This window comes from Chenopodium quinoa, unplaced genomic scaffold (assembly GCF_001683475.1).
Source record: "Chenopodium quinoa cultivar QQ74 unplaced genomic scaffold, ASM168347v1, whole genome shotgun sequence".
Taxonomy (NCBI): Eukaryota; Viridiplantae; Streptophyta; class Magnoliopsida; order Caryophyllales; family Amaranthaceae; genus Chenopodium; species Chenopodium quinoa.
The window spans coordinates 2,605,665-2,625,460 of NW_018745105.1; the positions used below are offsets into that span (position 1 = coordinate 2,605,665).

The following is a 19,796-nucleotide window of genomic DNA, read 5'->3' on the forward strand; positions in this document are numbered from 1 at the left end:
TACTTAAATCTATTAATATAAATCTAAACTTTTATTTTACTTCATATTCACTTTATAATATCAATGATTAGTAATATTATTAATAATTTGGTCAAGATCATATGGTATTGTTTTTAATTAGTTGTAAATTATATGATAATAACTACATAATTAAGTTTAATTATCATTACTGGATATCTTATTGGGTATCCGATAACCGATCCGAAAATTCGGGTACCCGAACTTATCGGTTCCTATGGGTATCACTTTTAGTGATTTTGGTTATCGGGTACCCGAACCGTTAGTACTAACAGTACAGGTACCCGTCCCATGCTCACCCCTATCTCCAATGGTTGAGTTATAAGGACTTGCTTGCAATATAAATAAAATACTTAGCTACATGCTTACTATTGGAAAACAAAAAATTGAGCAACATGCTAGCTATTGTAGCCCAACCTAGCTACATGCTTGATTGAAAAAGAGACCAACAAACTCCACTCATATTGTAACATGTATATAATTATTTAATTTTTATATTTTATTGTTTGCAAACTACAAGATATTTTAGCTCACTATTGGAACACTTTGTAGCTAGAAATTGTTGTACCTTAAAAATTGATGTGACAAACCAAGCTACAAAGCATTGTAGCTTATCATTGGAGATGCTCTTAGAACTATTCAAGAAATGACATAACACCACATCATCTGCCTACTCATCATGACACGTGGCGGACTCATGTCTTCCCATTGAGTTTAAATAATACACATACACACATCAAGGTAAATCTAATAACGTCTTACATATTTCTTTCTTCGAGCTATCTAGTATATATTACTTAAAGTAGAAATGTAATTAACGAAAGGGAAGGTTAAAATGGAAATGTAACCGTAGAAAATGAATGGAGAGGGTACATTTATTCTGTAAAATAACAAAAAAGATGGTCAAAATTGGTCAAAGTTGTTATAAAAGTTAATCTCAAATATTCAAAACTCAGTAGAATTTGTTTATATAAACACCCGGGTGCACCGTATACGTAAGATTAGTTTTGCTCTAATTTGATGATTAAATGTAAAATAATCATCAAAACGAGAACAAAATACTCATGGGTATACGCCCTCTATGATACACCTGGTTGTATATAACAATCTCTCAAAACTCATAGAGTAATTTGAAAAAAAAAAAGGATTTCTATTATAATTGTAAGTGTTAAATTTATAAAAATGACCAATATCATAAAGGAAAAAAATACACTTCAATAATCCCAACTAAGGGTTTTTTTTTTTGTTTTTTTTTTTTTTTTTATCTATTCCTTGGGTTTTCCTCTAATAGTCCCAACCGGTCAACACCAAGTCATTTTTTTTTTAATAATTCTAACTATTCCTTGGGTTTTCCTCTAATAGTCCCAACCGGTCAACACCAAGTCAATGACTTGCTGTAATTGGTAACCAATATACGTGTCAGCACGTGATTGGTCTAAATTAAAAAAATAAAAATACAAACTAAAAACCCTAACGGCGACCACTCCCCCCTTAAACCACCGCAAAACACAAGGGCCAACCCCCAGCCCGTCGAAAAACGACCGATCATCTCCCCTCACCTATGAAAAATGGTTAGCTGGCCTCTCCCAACCCAAAAAACCACCCAAGCCGACCCATTCCCACCTTAAACCACCGAATTCTACCATTGAAAACTTCTACCACCAAATTCGACCGTCGAAAATAAGCTTCCCACCGCCGAATGCGACCCTCTTCCCTTCCCCAACCCTCGAATTCGGCTCCCTAGGCGATTTCGAAGGTGTAGGAAGGAAGGAGTTACGGCACTGATTATTTTTTGGTTTGTTTTTCAGCGAAGGGGGCGCGAAGGGAACACAGAGAGTGATGTAGGGGGTTGAGGTGGATCGGCTATGTCTTTTTTTTGGGTTGGGAGGATCGGTCGACCATTTTCGAAGGGTTAGGGAGTTGGCCGACCAGTGGCCAGTTTGCTATGTGGGTTGCCCGGGTTTTCACGGTTGGTTGTGTGGGTTGGGTTGACTGGATTGGTTTCTAATTTTTTTTTTGTTTTTCTTTTTTTGTTTTTAAAATTTTGAAATATTCAGGCCAATCATGTGTTGACATGTGGCATTTAAAAAAAAAAACTCTTTCAGTAGGTAGCCGGTTTTTTGGACCATGAAGGAAAACTCAAGGCATAGTTAGGATTATTAAAAAAAACAATAAACTTTAGTTGGAATTATTAGATTAAATCGGTAGTCAGGATTATTAAAGTGTATTATTCTTAAAATAAATTCATTTTATTTTATTAGTACAAGTTAAGAGATGCACGAAAATTCATGCGTGTGCATATAAATAATCTATCAAGATCAATCATCTGTTTTTTTTTTCAGATGGATTTTTTAATGGTGTCCTTTTTGTTTTATTATTTTATTTTTAAGGACGGTAGTTTTTTTTTTTTTTTTTTTTTGAAGACTAAGGGCATGTTCGGCAAAATATAGCTGTGAACGTAGTTGTAGCTGTGGAGATAGCTGTGAGCTGTGTATGTAGCTGTTAGCTGTCAATAAGCTGTTAGCTGTGAAAAAAGATAATTTAGGTATGATTGTTCTGTAAAGTAATGGTTGATTAGCTGTTACATTTAAGAATCAATATTTTATTTTTAAAACTATACATTAAATTTTCAAAAGCCACCTCAAAAGCTACCTCTAACTTCAAAAGCTAATAATCCTAACTTTTAATAAAAGCTACCTCCACCACTAAAAGCTACTTGAACCATTACTTTGCCAAACACTCACATTTTTTGTTGAGTAGTGGTTTGACCAAGTCAAAGCACTAAAAGCTACCTAAAAGCTACTCAAAAGCTAGCGCCGATCACGCCTTAAGGATGCACTACTACAAAAAAGGCCTTAGAGAACTGTTAGAATAGGCTTTATAGATCGCCTTAGGGGCGTTCTTCTGCTAAGCGATGTATAAAGTATAGAGAACGGGTTGTTTAGGCGTTTTATATAATAACAAATAGAGAACGCTTGTTAGTCACAACCGTTCTCTTTTCCCTTCATAAATTCGTACACTAAGGAAGGAATAAAGAACGGTTTAGTCCACTTAACCGTTCTATATTTGCATTACAATAGAGAACGGTTAAGTCAGATAACAGTTCTCTAATTTTTTTTTTTTTAAAAAAAAAAATCTGGACATACATATTTAATTATTCGAATTACCCCTCTACGTATTTTATACCGTATTATTCCTGTATTTTAATAATTTGAATTATTTTTGTATTTCATTTTAGACCTGTATTCCTGTTTTATATCTTGTAAATTTATACGGAGTATATCCTGTAAGAAAATCTTCACATTTCCTTTGTAAAATAAATCCAAAATCCTGTATTGTACGTGCAATATAACTTTCTGTATAATAAAATTAACAAAAATATTTCCAAATACGACAAAAGCCATCAAAATATACTTCATATATATAATTTAAAACATCCCATCACAATTAAATTGAATCATTCATACAAAATTTGTTCTATATCAAAAACCTTTCTAGTTAATGTTGATTTAAAAAAAAATTGATGCCCCAAAAATATACCAATACCATATTGATCTACAATTCACATAAATCATCGTCGTCGTCATTTGGTTGATGGTATACGGTTACCATATGAAATCTACCTTTCCCTAAGCTCGTCAATCATTTGTTGAGAATATGTATGAGGAACTTGTTTAAAATACTACAAAACAATGTAAAATACATACATATTAGGTAATAATATACAATAAATTCATCTAATTAAATATAAATAGCATGGTCTTGAGAATATAGAAAGAAACCCTGGTGTATGGCCTATATTAAGGCACAAAGCCACAGAGAGATTGACGCACTTATCTAATAGCTCACTAAACTATCAATGCAAAATGAATCACAACCAATACTGCAAAACACATTAAAAATTCAAATAACCAAAATAGATGGTCTTATAAATAGCAGCAGTCCTCAAGTTACTACTAAAGGGCATTATTAAGAAAATTAGCGCTATAAGCAAAGCTTGTCTTTGGCATGGCAGTGTTGACATTTTTGGAGCAGGTTATTTCATTTAGGAGACCCTCTGCTACCCCAAAAAAGATAAAGGGCTAAGTTTCAGGCATGAATGGAGGAATGAAGCTGTAGTATGAAAGATTTGGATGTAGCTGGGAAACAGGATTCACTTCAGGTTAGTTGTGTCCTTCGTGTCTACAGCAAGGACCAAGTTGGGTGGGGGTATGAGCCTCCAGCAGAAAATCCCAGCTGGGCAAGAAAATGTGTATGCATGATCAAGAATGTGTTCAAAGATGTGATTCATATGAATAATTGGCCTGATAACTGAAAATATTCAATGAAAAAAACGCTTATCAGAAATTTCTTGTGGTTCTCACAAGACTTGGACCTATCATAAACAGGAAGGCTCCAAACAAAAGGGAAACTCTATAAGTTTGGAATTTGAGCAGACGATAGATGTTTGATCTATTATGACTGTTCTTGGACACAAGCATCTACTCTGTGATTGTATTTTCAGTACCATGTGCATAAATAGCATGTTATCATGACTGCACCTTAGAATAACCTAAGATCCATCGCTCACCGTCTTATCTGTCTGAGAATACAGAAGATCATATAATTACTAGTTGCTATAGCTTATACTATACAACAAGTCAGAAATAAGTACTAACGGATTCAAAAGATTTTGAACATTAGCACAGCAAAATGTATTAAAGCTTAATTGTGCAAAAACTACAAAATTTTAGAGAGTATAGTCAGATGTGTGCATCAGCTACTCAAAATACATTAAAACTAAATGTCGTACCTTGTCGGGGATGATCATTTGCCTAGATTCAATTGTCTCAATCAATTTCTCCTTGGATTTGTTGAGCCTCCGGTGCTTTCTGAAATCAATAATAAGCAACCTAATTAAGGCAGTGTAATCTATTATAGCCAAATAATTTATTTGATTCAAAAGTAGAAACAAACTCACAATTGTTTGAGTATTTCAAAATCAGCAGGATTGTCAAAGGTGGTTTCTTTATAATCACATTTGGATTTACTCCCTTGGTGTCGTACATCCAATCCTTTATTAATCTGGCCTTGAAAGCTCTCCACCGGATTGAAGCTCTCCCTAATACGTAATTTCTACGTTCTTCCGGCACTATAAATCCTCTCTGCACAATTCAAATAAAAGATATCAGATATAATTAGGACTATTATTTGATCAGATTGCTGAGTTGTGATTTAAGCAGATATGATCAGAAAACTACAGTTGTAACCTGTAAGGACATTATTTATGTAGCTCTGATTCCCATACTCTATCAAATGGATCATCCAGGTACCTTAAATGAAAAAAAATCTGTATTTGATACTCATGGTTTTGCAACAAAACATAGTGGACTGTCAAGAGATTTTTGCATAAATGTTACACGTATAATAAGCAATTTGTGGTCATTACAATAAAAGAAATCACAACCATTCAATGCAAAGTATATTTGTCATACATTACAGTTACTCAGTATTTTCCAAGAAATTGGTTCATACCTTATGGGATCTTTCGTAGGAGCTCCAAAGTTCACCCTATCAGCAACCTTCATGTAAAAGTTGTCCTCATAATCCGTGGCGTACATTGAGAGATTCAATGGTCGAAGCTCCAGAGTAGAGATAAAGGGAGACCCTGTAGTTGCACAGCAAAGACAGACATCAATGGAGCTTGAAGGTGCTCTGATGATCATCTCTTTAACATACGTTCTCGATCCGTCGAACACCGTTACAGTTGCCCACTTAGTTGCATCCAAGTATAACAGAAAGCTGGGGTATGTGTCAGCAGTTGCAGTGCTTCCATATAGGAATGTTTCCCTTACAAGGTACCTTCTCCTTTCCTTTGTGTCTAATGTATAACAGTATTTCTTGTCATCTGTTGGGAAATCCCTTCTCTTTTTGTAGGGTTCCCATTCATCATTTGAGCTCTGAATATCTACTGTTTTTCCCTGATTCATAATTCCATTGTCTGAAATCCATGCTAACCCAGTTTTTTTGTCACTGTAATTACCATCTCCTCCACAATCTATACTGCATATAATCATATGAGAAATTATGAATAAATTAGCTTTGAAGGTTGAATACATGTTAAAATTTAAAGTCATTATGAATCTGAGTTAATAATAGTACTACTATAACATACCTGTTACTTGGGAGTATATACATGGTAAAGAGAGAAGAAGTAAAGCCAGAATCTAGAAATATGAACCCATTTAAGATCTTGAAAAGAGAGAGGAACTATATACTCTTACACTAAACTTCTTTCAGTGTTTCAATAACAAACATTTTTGTGCTTTGGTTTTTGGTGCAAACTCTTAGAGTTTGGACTACCAAGGCATCTAAATCCTAATGAATTGGAGCTTGGGCAGTAGGCAACTAATGAGCTAAAATAAGGAACATCTTCTAATAGATTATCTTTAATCACTTGCTTTATTTGTCTACCGATATTATTAAAGTCTTCGAGTTTTATGCAATTTCTTTCTCATTGCAATTTGCAATATGACAAGTCTCAATTCCAAAGCTCTACCACAAGTATAATTAGGCTTGGGGGTTATCAGCATAAAATGTAAATTACATCAAGGATCAAACTAAACAGGCAGCACTTCATCGAAATCAACATACTAGGACACAGAGTATAAATTTCATCCCTACTAAGCTAATTACTTCACTCTAAATAAATCATATTCACTAATCAGCAACTAATCAATAGCAAAATAATGGCATAATTATCGCAAAAATGACATTCAACCTTCTCAGCAATCATAACATCAAATTAAAATTTTACCAAATTTCAATTAATTAGGATATACAATTCCGAATTCCGAAGCAACATCACCTCTCCTACCCCAGTATAAGACACCAGTAGATCATCACCTAATTATATAGACTGCTAAAACAACACATTGTATCCAACGCACTCAAAACCATAGGTAAGATGAATTTAGCTAAAATTATTTTTATTACTATTGAAATTAATGTAAATTCGACAAAATTAAGGGTAATTTGATTGAACTCACTGTAATTCAACTGAAATATTTGCATACAAACAGTCGATTGAATTTAACCCTAAAACTAGAACTTTGAAGTTTTTTTTTCAATCACCTAAAATTCAAATTGCAAATTAATTTAATAGATGAAAACTATGAATTTAATTATGTTTCCTTCACATTTCGAATGATTCATGCAGTTCAATTGACAAATAAGCAAAATTCAATTACTCTATAACAAGAATCAAACCTACCTCAGCGGAGTGCCGGAGTGGTGCAGTGCTCAGAAGTTGTGCGGCGATCGGTGGTGCGGCGGTGGAGCGGTGGTGCGGCGGTAGAGCGGTGAGTCAGCGGCTGAAGGTTATTACAGCGGTGGAGGTTTCACGAATTGAAGCAATAAACAAGCAGTACTTTGAATTTTATTTTTTTTAAAGGTTTAGTAAAGTGAAAGTGACAAAAGAACGTGAAAGTGATATTAAGGAGTGCGCTTTCAATTCCTTTAAGCCGCCTTTAATTAATTAATTTGGGTAAATTATTACTATGTATATTTTTTCCTCCTAATAATTAAAAATAAAAACAATTAATTAATACAGTACAAAACGGTTGTCAAGATGACCGTTCTATATTATGTATAATAATTAATTATTTTTAAAAATTATTTTAAAGTAAAAAAATAGAGAACGGTTAACTATGCTAACCGTTCCATATGTATTTACGTACAGAACGCCTCTTATATAAATACGTTCTATATTCTTTTGGAGAACGCCTATCTTTGGTAACTGTTTAGGGTGAAAATACCTAAGACACGTGGCCCAATAAATGCTTGACACGTGTCAATCTTTCAGCAGTCTGCAAAGGCCCATTTCCTTTGCAGACACGTGTCTCTTATACCCTTATTGAGGTACAGTTCTCCCTTACTATAAATAGTAAGGGTAGACCTCATTTATGAGGGACGGACATTAATTGCAACCACAACAAACCAAACAAAGCCAAAACCTACTGAAACGCTCTCGAACCGAGAAGCTTTTACAGTTCTTATTCCACTTCGAAAAGATACTAACTTAATCTTCGGAGGCGGAACTCCCACCCCCCATCCGGAGTCTCTGTTACTTGTGCAGGTACAGGTGCAAGAAGGAAGTCGGCTAGGTGCAGGTACAGGCGTAAGAAGGAAGTCTGCTAGGAAATTGTAACTCTCCCGAAGGACACAGAAAACCCCCAAACAGTAACCGTTCTATATTTTGTTTCTATAATCTAGTTTTTGGTGTAGTGATGGTAGTTTTTAGTAAAAAATAAAATGGGTATTTATGAATTATGATAGGGTTTTATTTTAGGAAAATTTGTCAAAAATAACATCACCTTTGGGCGGTCTTCCAATAATAGCACCACCTTTTGATTATTCCAAAATAACACCACCTTTCACATGCATTTGCCAAAAATGAAACAAAAAACCGGTAACCTGTTTTATAGGTAACCTTGTGACACGTGTTCTAATTTGATTGGTCAATTTATTTATTTTTAATTTTGATTTTAAAAAAACTTTAAAATACTTTTAAAAAAACTTTAAAATACTTTTAAAAAAAACAAAAAAATTAAATAAAAAAAATTAAACCCCCCCCCCCTTCCAGCCCCTTTCATCGGCGTCCACCACCCCCACCAAGACCATCCACCTGAAACCCTCCTCTGCCCACCCCCTTGCATCGGCATCCACCACCCCCGCCAAGACCATCCACTTGAAACCACCCTCTCCTTGGCCCCTCCACTTCCCGACCCCATTTCCAGCACCCCTCCTCTTTACCGACCCATTTCCGGCCCTTCCTCCTCTTCCTCTTTCTGATTTCGGCCCCTCCCTCCTTCCCTTTTCAATTTCGGCTTTCCCTCCCTAATTTCTGTAGGCTAGGGTTTCGGGAAGGTGGTTTAGGGTCAGATTTAGGGTCGGGTTTGGTTTTCATGTTGTATAGCTATAGGTTTAAGGAGGGGGCCCCGATTTGCGGTGGCTGAAGGGGGTCGTATCCAAGAGGGGGAAGGGGAAGAGGGTTGTTCACAAGCAGTGTTGGGTTGTTTAAGGCAAGGGAATGGGTGGAGGGGTGTCGTTCAGGGGAAGGGGAAGGCAGGGGAGGTCGATCGGCGGCGAGGGTGGGGAGGGGGAGGGGTGGCAGTGAGGGTGGGGGCTGGGAAGGGGGGCTAGGTGGTGTTTTTTTTTTTTTTTTTTTTTTTTTAATTTTAATTTTAACTTTTTTTTATTACTTATGTTTTTTTAAAAAAATTGACCAATGAGATTGTGACACGTGTCACATGTAACCTGTAAATCAGGTTACCAACTGTGAAGCACGGACACGCCACCTAGCTGAGGTGTCCGTGTCGACACGCGTGTCCGACACCGACACGGGTGGGACACGGTGCGATACGTGTCCGACACTTCAAAATCCGTGTCCCTTTTTTTTAAAAAAAAATACGTCATGGACACAGACCGTGTCTCCCTATGACACGGCCCGTTTTATTTTGGACACGCCCTTTTGTTATTCCAGCCCAACTCCCTCAGTTTCTTTTTTCTCAAACCCTACTGCTTTCAATCTTCCTCTTCACGAGTTCATTCTACCTCAACCTTCTCAAACCCAAATCGCCGCCGACTGAAGTCGCCTGACCGTCGCCCACCGTCCACCGTCACAGCGTCAGTCGTCGGCTCGTCGCTCGTCGCAAGTCCTCAGTCATCACGAAACCTGGCCACTTTAATACTCTATTCCTTCAATCCTTTGTCGACTCGCCGTCAGCCCGTCACTCGTCGCTCGTCGCCGCCGTCCAGGCGTCACTCTCGTCGGTGCTCTCAGCCTTCTCACTTTCTCAGGTATTCCTCTCAATCTCTCATTCTCGTTTTAAATTTTTAATTTGATTTCATTCCTTCACGATTTGCTTAAATTGGCTAATTTCAGTAATTTGTATCATGGTTTTGTGGTTCAATTACTTCAATATTATGTTCTAGATTAAGGGATATGTAGTGTTTTATCTTTTTGGATAACTTTATGGTTTTCGTTTTTGTTATTTGTTTACCCCTTTTGAGTTTTGACCATTTTTGGGTTTAAAAACTTGCTTTCAGTTAGTCTAAACTTTTGTGCATTTTTGTGATTTTTGTGATCATTTAGTCTAAACTTTATGCTTGCCCTTCAACTGCTGCATTAGTGCATTGATATATATGTTGTGTATGTTAGTGCCCATTGTTTTGGAGAAATAATATGCATGTGGATACTGTATATATAAATGAAACAGTACTCTATATTTCTAACATTTACACTATAAACTTATACATATAACACATGTGCATTGTGTAATTTGATTGTGTTGTTTGAGCTAAACTATAAATGTTTGATTTGCTGAAAATGTGTTGTTGTCTTGTTGAAATTGTCAGGAATGTCTTCTAGTGGTTCTAGTGCCTCTGCTTCGTGCAATGTTAGTGGTAGTAGTAATTCATCTGAGTCTAAGAAGGACCCCTACCCTTTGTGGAAGTTTGTTGTTAAGGGTGATAAAATATCGGGTGGTGGAGGAAATTATAATTGGAAATGTAACTTACTCCTAAACGTGCTCAAGACTTGGTATACATTCATAACAACCTTCGATTACTTTCTAGGAGAAGTGAAGAATACACTAAGGGGAGATCTAAGTTGTGGGATGTGGGTGGAGATGAGCATGACAACCTAGGAGAGGTTGGTATTCTAGAGATGGCCGAGCTCTCACTTGATGAACCCGAGATGGAGAATATGATTTTTGATGATGTACTTGGTGATGGTGAAGAATGAAACTATTAGTACTTTTGTTTATTTTATTTATGATTTGTAAAACTATTATTAAGACATGTATTTGGTTTGATGGTTTCTTGATATGTATGAGACTACGTTCGTACACTTTGTTTATTTACTTGTTTTAACAAAATTGTGTGTTTTGAGGCTAATTATTTAGTGTTTTATTGAATAGGTTGTCAAATTCTCGTTTTTTTGATATATTATATGCCTTGTTATATGCCGTACCCGTGTCCCCTATTTCAGGATTGCCGTTTTCCCGTGTCCGTATCGTGTCCGTGTCCGTATCCGTGCAACATAGGTTACCAACCAGTTTTGTTTCATTTTTGGCAAATACATGTGAAAGGTGGTGTTATTCTGAAATAATCAAAAGGTGGTGCTATTATTGGAAGACTGCTCAAAGGTGATGTTATTTTTGACAAATTTTTCTTTATTCTATTTTATTTTATTTTTTTAATTGCATTTATTTTTGGTATAGATTTAGTTTAAATACTACATTCCTCCGTTTTTTCAGTTGACACCGTTTGACTTTTACACTATTCACGGACTACACTTTGACTCGCTTTTGTGACTTATATGTACGATAAAATATAATCATGTGTGTTCTTGTCTGAATCGTCCATATGTATATATGTATATTTTACTAATATCCACTTTATATAATTTTACAATGTTGATAATTGAAGTTATTAAGTTTTAAAATATGCGTTGACTAGCGTGATAATAAAAGGTGTCAACTAAAAAACAGATGAAGTTCTTTATGCTCCCTCCGTTTTAAAATACTTGCTCCACTTTCCTTTTTCGACCGTTTTTAAATACTTGATCCATTTCTTTATTTGGAAAAATTTTACAATATTTAATTAATTTCTCTTACCTAGTGGACCCACCACTAATCATATTTTATTAATTTCATGTTCTCGCTCCTCTAATTATCTCCACTACTTTTGCATTTTATAATCTTTTATTTTTCCACCTACCCCACTATCTTTATATATTATTAATTTCTTCAATTTCTTCTAAAACTCTATGCATTGAGAAATAAAAAGTATTTAAAACGGAGGGAGTTGAAAAAAAAAAAATGATTTTATTGATAAAAAAAAAAAAACCAATTATTGTGATACGGAAAAAGGAGTGATACATTGAAAAGAGAGAGAAGGGAATCGCAACTCGCAACTCATACTTTTTCACTACCAAGTATTTCTGATTTATTCTCCGGTACCTTGATTGGACCTCTATTGTTCATTCTTGTACAGATTCTCAATGGATGACCAAATTAATTAACAATGTCCATTTCTAACTCCTCAGGTTTTTTCTTTTCCCTTTTACATTTGCGTCATCTACTGATTTTAAACACCCATCTTGGAATTTCTTGTTAAAAAAAAAAAAACCATCTTAAAATCATTTATTTTTTTTTGAGATATGTGTTTTAAAAATTGGGAATTTTATCTTGAATTAAATGCAACATAATTGCAGATTCTGTAATGGACGTTGATGATAAGAAGAAACACAAATGGGGTTTGCCACCATTATCAACCATTGTTTATCACTTCGGTACAAGTGGGGTTTCTGTTGCCATTGCTACAACTGTTACTCATCCTTTAGGTTTCGAATCTCTCTCTTATATCATTAATTTATACAATATTCTTTTTGAAATGCTTTAATTTGTTTGGTTGCTTGGTTTATTCATTAATGAAATTTAATTTTGGTGATGGGAGTCTCATTTAGGTTTTAATTTTTAAATACATTGTTGTGGATTCTCATTGGTAGTTAAGATTTGGAATCGATTTGTAAAATATTAATTTGTAAAATGATGTTAGATTATGGTTTAAAAATATCATCTTTTTACTCTGTTTAGATTTTCTAAATAGATTATAGAAGATATATGGTTGATGTTGTGCATTGGCAAATCAAAGTGTTGCAACTACAAAATAGAGGTGGTTTAAATAGGTTTTGTTTATGGACTTAGGGTGATGACAGGAATATCCTATTTTCATGGCCATTGGAGATGCTTTGCCTATGGTTTTCAAATATACTACTTCGTAATTGCTTGATGTTACTTCTACATGCCTATATATGATGTTCATGTTTGGGGTAAGACATGGTTTTGAATTGTTATGTAGTGGGTAACTACAATGGGTGTATGGTCCTCTTAGCTAAACCCTCCATCCTTCTAATATTGTCCCATATTCCTATTTGGGATGTCCCATTGAGTCTTCCCTATTTCCTTAATAGTATATTTTCCCTACTCAACAATTAAAGTGCTTCACACCAAAAAAAAAAAAAAAAAATCCTCCCACATGCTTTGACTTAGCTCGTAGAAAGTGAAATATGGGATATAGTGCAATCTTAGTGGGACGAAAGAAATATTTTATTGTGTAATGTTTATGGGGTTTAGTTCTTAGCTTTCTTTGAATTACAAATGTGTGGTTTAGGTATCGGTAAATTGAAGGCTTGAGCTGGATTGATTACAAGAGTTGGCTTACCTAATACGTAGAACACTCGAATACGTGAAACGATTGCAAAATTCACAATGCGCTAGGTGGTACGATATGAACAATACACCCTAATAAATATATATATTTTTTTAAATACAAATTGTAGGGAGAATTGGTATGAAAGACTTACATCTGGAGTTCATGGAGAGGAGGGGAGTATTAGGTAACCCTGCAAAAGAAACATAGTGAAACAGGAAATCAAAAGAAGGAACCCTCTTTAAGTCTCTATGGTGTTTGGTTAGAGTAATAGAGACAAATAAACAAACCCACTCTAATTGATCTATTTTTACTCTCCACCACCCCTCCTTGTTAAATCCTATCTCTTTGCATTGGGATATCACAATAGGGTGAATACGCTAATTTGGGAGTGTTTATATGCAAAAGTATTGTGTATTAGAACGAAAGTATTAATATGGAATTCAGGGGTAGGGGGAGTATTAGACCATCTCCAATGGTGAGACTCAAATTTGAGTATTGAAATACAAAATGAGTTGTTTTTTTTTACTTTCAATGGTGATACCATACTCACTTCTTAATTTAGCAACTCATGTGAAGCCTAATTTCCCAATGGTGAGACTCACTAAAATATACAAATGTCACTTTCAATTTATGGCTCACCAAATTCATTTCTTTTTTAATATCAAATATTGTAAGATTAAAAAAAAGGGTAAAACTTAAATAAATTACAAAATATATTACAATATTGACAAGGGACCTACACTTTTGTCAAATGAGACTCAAAGTTGAGTATCTAAACTTAACAACTTTCTTTTGGAGTTGCTAAGGTTAGATACCAACTTATTGGTATACATTGCAAAAGATACTCTCTCTCTCCTAAAAATACTCACTTGAGTCTCACCATTGGAGAGGGTCTTAGGTAACCCTGTACCTCCCTAATATGAGGATTTAACATGATTAAAATGTTAATTGTTGACATGTGTTAGTCGATTGGTTATATGCATAGCTGATGATTAGAATTACATGGTATATTAGCAAAAAAGAAAATCAATTTAGAGAGAGAGAGAGAAATATTCAAGGAATAGTTCTTAAAGCATACATCCAGAGTGAAGATATAAAAATTAACTACCTCTTTGTTTAGTTTGATTGTAAATATAATCTTGGTAAACTGTCTTTTTCATTTAAATAATCTATATCAAACAAATATAAAGATGCTGAGTTTCACAAGACCTTTCCCGGCGTGCCTCCAAAACACATAGGAAACTTTGGATTGCTAAAAGGCAACTAAGTGATTAAGTTTCATATCCAACGCTTTAAAGCTAATTCCAATGAAATGTAATTATCTTGCAATGTAAAATACATGTCTGTTTCCTATCCAAATAACTCTTATGGAGCACTATTCTATTGAAATATACTGTTTAATATTTTTAAATTCATATTGAGTTTGTATAAAAATCTTCACGTGTATAGAAAATGATGAAGATTTCAAACTCTTTGATGTTGTATTTTGAAATTATTGTGTGAGAGATAATTGGAAGTGTCTGGTGGCCACATTGGACAGTCCGAAAGGGAAATAGCCTCTGTAGTGTATGGCAAATTACTACCTCCTTTCCTAAAAGACGTTCCCATTTACCTATTTTTATCAATAAATGTTTTGGGTATCAATATCATTAAAATCTTTAAAAGTTTGATACTAAATATCAAGACAATTCAAACAAAATTCCATAAGAGTATATTTTTCCCATATATTTATCGAGAGAGTCCAATATTTCATTTGTGTTGGAATCTATAAAGTTTTTAGATTGGAATAACTTTAAGGAATGGAATTCTGCTAAAGTTACTCAATTCTTAGTCTTGGATATTATTCCCCTATGAAATTTCTCAGGGGGATATTGTTATTCTGTAAGCAAGTAGTCATATTTGTATTCGCTAAAAGATTATCCACATGGATGGATTTGGGAGTGGTAAGCTGCAACATTAGGACCGTATGGAAAAGTCCATTCTCATCATGGTCGATCCACGTTCTACCCTAGTGCCCAGAAAACTGGGCTTTCTTAGCTTAGAAAGTTAGCTGCCCAAAAGCTCACTGCTAAAGCACAGATTCCACATTCTCAAAAAAAGAATTTCCCTGTCTTGCTGCAATACCAGTCTCGCCCTTTTCAACCACTCGAGAGTCGTTGGGTTCAGTCAGGGGAAACGGTTGTTTATCTTGTTTTAAGGACTTATAATAGTTCTTAATGGCTCTGATTGATGGGCTGGGTTATCATTGGAATGGGATTTTAGTTGTACTTTGAAGTAGTTATGTGACCATTCGCTCTGTTCATATACAATATGGAAGTGTGAGACCAAGATTCAATCTGCCAGCACTCTGAAGTCTGAATACCTTGATTCAATTCTTGCAGATGTTCTCAAAGTAAGGCTTCAAATGCAACTTGTTGGTCAGCGAGGACCTTTAACTGGATTGGTAAACATCTAGGTTTTTGAAGTTTTATGTACCTCCTAAACTTTAATTTTGTGACATTGAAGACCAGTTGAATTTTTTAGCCATTTTCAACCTCTGCAGGGACACATCTTCACCCAGATATTGAACAAAGAAGGATTTAGTGCATTGTACCTTGGATTGACACCTGCATTGACAAGGTCAGTTCTATATGGAGGATTACGTCTAGGTCTGTATGAACCTTCAAAGTATGTGTGTGAAGTGGCGTTTGAATCAACAAATTTGTTTGTAAAAATAGTTGCTGGAGGCTTTGCTGGTTCTTTTGCAACTGCAATGACTAATCCTACTGAAGTTCTGAAGGTGCTCACCTTGTACTCTCTCTCTGTGTATCTCTCTGTGCGAAAATGCCTTTTGTAATGAAGCAACTCTTTGAATCAGGTTCGCTTGCAAATGAACTCAGGAACGAAAGTTGGTGCTATTAGCCTAATGCGCAAAATTGCTTCAGAAGAGGGTATAACTGCTCTGTGGAAGGGTGTTGGTCCTGCTATGGCAAGAGCTGCTTCCTTGACTGCATCACAGCTAGCAACATATGATGAATCTAAGCGAGTAAGCATGCTATTTTCTCAACTGTTTAAACCTTTTAGATTGTCATAAGTAGACATCAATATTATAAAACATCTGATGATTGTTGTTCAGCTCCAAACATTCTTGCTTTATGATATTTGAAGTCATTGAATTACTATTTTCTTGCATTGCAGGCTTTGACAAGATGGGCCTCTGTTGAAGAAGGATTTTCTTTGCACCTCATGTATGCAGCAGTATTTCTTGCTTTACTAACTTACCTGGTGCATTATTTTCAGCTTTTATGGTTTGTCTCTTTTTAAAGCCCAAAATGTGATGAATGATATCTGGAAGTAGTCCTCTTGGTTTATGACTTCAGCACGTGGCTAATATTCTGCATTATCCATGATATGCACATATAAATTATTTCTCTTGCTTACAAGGTTACGGTTAATGTAATGCAGAGTATAGTTTGTGCTTAAATATAAATTATCCATGATATGCACATATAAATTATTTTTAATACAACTAATGAACTAACGCAGGACCATGAAGACCAATACGATGTAGCTTACAGGTTAGCTACACCTCATTAATGTAAATCTTTGACATCCCATGTGAATTTTTTCATTTCACCTTCATTTGCTAACTAAATTTCAGACTTAATAGTCAAAGAGTGTTGTGAAATTGCATTAGATGTCATGCCCCCTTTAAATAAATTATAGGCAAGGGTTTGATATTGTGGATTAAAATAGTGGGCCAAGAGAGTAGCTCTTTTATTAGAGTTTGTGAGTTGTCTACACTCTACAGGTTTTCTGGGACTGACTCTTTGTTTATTTACAATAGGTCAAGTACTATAGCTGGGGTTGCCAGCACTCTGGTCACGGCACCCATGGATATGATCAAAACCCGTCTAATGTCACAAAAGGAATCAAGTGGCAGGAATTATAAGAATGGACTACACTGTGCCTACCAGGTACTGAGATAGTCTTCATACTATATTTCAACTTGCTCATATGTTTTATATTCCTATTGATTTCAGTGACTGCTTATACCATTAAGGCTTGAACATTATGCCTTAATATAAGTGTTCAAGACTGAAACTTGTATGTGAATCTTAATTAAGAATCCAAGATATAATTGAAGCTTGGATTCTGTTGTTTCATGCATTAACAGGGAGTTGAATGCTATTTTCTTCCTCCGTATTTCCTAGCAAACTTATCACCCATGCTAAACTGACTGACTTGTTTTTTAGGTTTAGGTGTCACTCGTACTTATTGCCTTATTGGTCCTACACTTAAATTGGTCCTGTCTTCTCATCTTGGCACTATTTGCTTTTGATAACATGAGTTTTATTCTTGTACTTCTGACTAGGATGCTCATTTTGAGAGAGATTGTGTTAATTTTTTGCATCTCATTGCTATCAGCTGTCACAATCTGTAAATTAGTAGTGCTCCCGCCATTCCATTCGATTATAGGGTGCCTCAAAATTCTCTCTTTGTATTCACTTTTATCTTTTTTAATTTATATTTTACAAACTTTCTTTAATCACCTTGGATGCTGCCATATGCAAATTTGAAGTTAAATTTGAGACAGAAGTATTATAAATATGAAATTTTCAAAGAAGGCTTATTTTTAACTCTTGCTGTCATAACTTAATGACTTTGCATTTCTACCACAATTTGTACTTGCATGTTTTTTGTACAAAATTGTTACATTATCAGCTTTGAACTGGTAAATTTACCTAATATAGTAATTGGTATTCAGTTTCGTCATATCATTTCACTTGTTGCAGGTCATGCGCACTGAGGGTCCTCTTGCTCTTTACAAAGGGTGAGATTTCACATCTATATCTCTACCGATACTTGTCCTGTCCATTTTATCTCGTACTCTACAGTTATAAATGTAGCTGTCTGAGTAATGATAGCAGCTGGCTGAATGAAAATTTTGTTTCTTTTCTACACCAGGGGCTTTACAATTTTTGCACGGTTGGGTCCACAGACAACAATCACATTTGTACTTTGTGAGAAACTCCGGGAATTATCAGGACTCCGTGCCATTTAGTTCCGGCGAATTTCTGGCAGCGCTGTTAAAAGATAGATAAGACAAGATTCTTTTCCTCCATTCATTTTTGGTGATCTGAAGGGGGGAGTGACGATAACAGCACCCCTCGGTTTTGCATAATCTGATCACCATACATTCTTCTGATTATACATAGATTTCTTTTGTGTAAGGTTGGAAAATATTGTTTTAAATTATGACTTTGTATACATTTAGTTATTATTTCGTCAATTTGGATACTCAGCTTGTAATCAATTACTTTGGTGAGGGACATGAAGAGCAACTGTCATGATGAACTGTAATGTCCTGTTCAAGCAGGCTGTCTAACACCAATAAAGGGGTTGTTAAACGTCGCTCCCCTTTTACTAGGCATCGCTCGCATTTTTTTTAAGATTTTCCATTTTTACTCCTATCAAATAAATAGCCACGACTCACTTCACGGTACTCACAACTCTCGTACTTCACTCTCATACTCTCATTTTATTCTCTAAAAAAAATTAAGTAAAATCAGGAAAACAAAAAATTTGATTACAATAATAAATTTCATAAAATAATAATACTAATTACTATAATCACAAAATTAATACTAATCATAATAAAATAATAATAATAATAATAATAATAATAATAATAATAATAATAATAATAATAAAAAGATTACAATAGTAAATTTGATTAATTAATCAATTTAAGAAAAAAAAGAAAAAAAAAAGAAAAAAAAAACACTACATACATCCGCCCAAAACATTAGGATCCACCTTGGTGGATCCTAATTTTTTAAGTGGATCTACCTAGGTGGATCCACTTAAAATTTTCGGATCCACCAAGGAGGATCCGGAAATTTTAAGTGGATCCCTTTACGTGAATCCTAAAATTTTAGGCGGATGTTTTATTTCAATTTTTTTTAAAAAGTAAGACGACTTACGGAATCCTCCGACGAAGCTTTCGGTGTCCGAATATTGTCGACTTCCATCGTCCTAAACTTGTTGCTAATGCTTAATAATTTTTTTTTAAAAAAATAAACTTGGATTTTGGTGGTAGATCGAATGTGGTGGGCCGAGGTCGGATGTGGTAGTTTGGGATTTTTTTTTACCACGTGGTAGTAAGTGGAGGGGTCGGGAATGATATTATACCATTATGCACTACAATTTACACAAAGGGCAATATCGTCCTTTCATGTCAAAAAGGGAGCGTTAGTATGTAAAATGGGAGCGACGTTTAGCAGTTCAGTAGTATGAGGATTTAATAAAAGCAGTAGTTGCTAATCTGTTGGTATTTTCTTTCTTTATTTTGTTTTTTCTTTTCTTTTGGATGTACATTAGTTGAGTTTAGCTAATGAAGCGTTTAGTATGTGGGATTGAGAAGCGTTTAGTATGTGGGATTGAGAGTTAGAGAGTAGAAATAGTGAATTTTCTTTATGCAAACAAAACATCCTAAAAGTAATTTACTGCTGATTTGGTATTCATTTTGCTCATTT

The 19,796-nt window shown here is 34.9% G+C and overlaps 1 protein-coding gene and 1 long non-coding RNA gene across 6 annotated transcripts; one reads left to right on the plus strand and one right to left on the minus strand.

The window, feature by feature from the left end:
• Nucleotides 1-3,417: 3,417 nt before the first annotated feature.
• LOC110710005 lies at nt 3,418-7,557 on the minus strand. 3 transcript variants are annotated; one of them, XR_002509088.1, is made up of 6 exons: nt 7,271-7,557; nt 5,533-6,060; nt 5,268-5,330; nt 4,979-5,162; nt 4,811-4,889; nt 3,418-3,700 (listed from the first exon to the last, which is right to left on the minus strand). It is a non-coding gene; the product is annotated as an uncharacterized LOC110710005 (long non-coding RNA). The 3 variants fall into 3 exon arrangements; XR_002509089.1 differs by lacking the exon at nt 5,268-5,330 and having other exon boundaries at nt 5,533-6,055; nt 7,271-7,555; XR_002509087.1 differs by lacking the exon at nt 5,268-5,330 and having other exon boundaries at nt 7,271-7,554.
• Nucleotides 7,558-9,231: 1,674 nt separating this feature from the next.
• Nucleotides 9,232-18,684, plus strand: LOC110709962 (mitochondrial substrate carrier family protein ucpB-like). 3 transcript variants are annotated; one of them, XM_021888217.1, is made up of 10 exons: nt 9,232-11,207; nt 12,058-12,109; nt 12,278-12,406; nt 15,660-15,721; nt 15,821-16,057; nt 16,136-16,303; nt 16,456-16,505; nt 17,105-17,234; nt 18,054-18,091; nt 18,226-18,684. In XM_021888217.1, the coding sequence occupies exons 2-10, from the start codon at nt 12,088-12,090 to the stop codon at nt 18,320-18,322; spliced, it is 933 nt and encodes a 310-aa protein (XP_021743909.1). In that variant the 5' UTR covers nt 9,232-11,207; nt 12,058-12,087; the 3' UTR covers nt 18,323-18,684. The 3 variants fall into 3 exon arrangements, with proteins under 3 accessions (XP_021743909.1, XP_021743910.1, XP_021743911.1); XM_021888218.1 differs by lacking the exons at nt 18,054-18,091; nt 18,226-18,684 and adding an exon at nt 16,804-16,835 and having other exon boundaries at nt 9,232-12,109; nt 17,105-17,236; XM_021888219.1 differs by lacking the exons at nt 18,054-18,091; nt 18,226-18,684 and adding an exon at nt 16,804-16,855 and having other exon boundaries at nt 9,232-12,109; nt 17,105-17,194.
• Nucleotides 18,685-19,796: the final 1,112 nt, after the last annotated feature.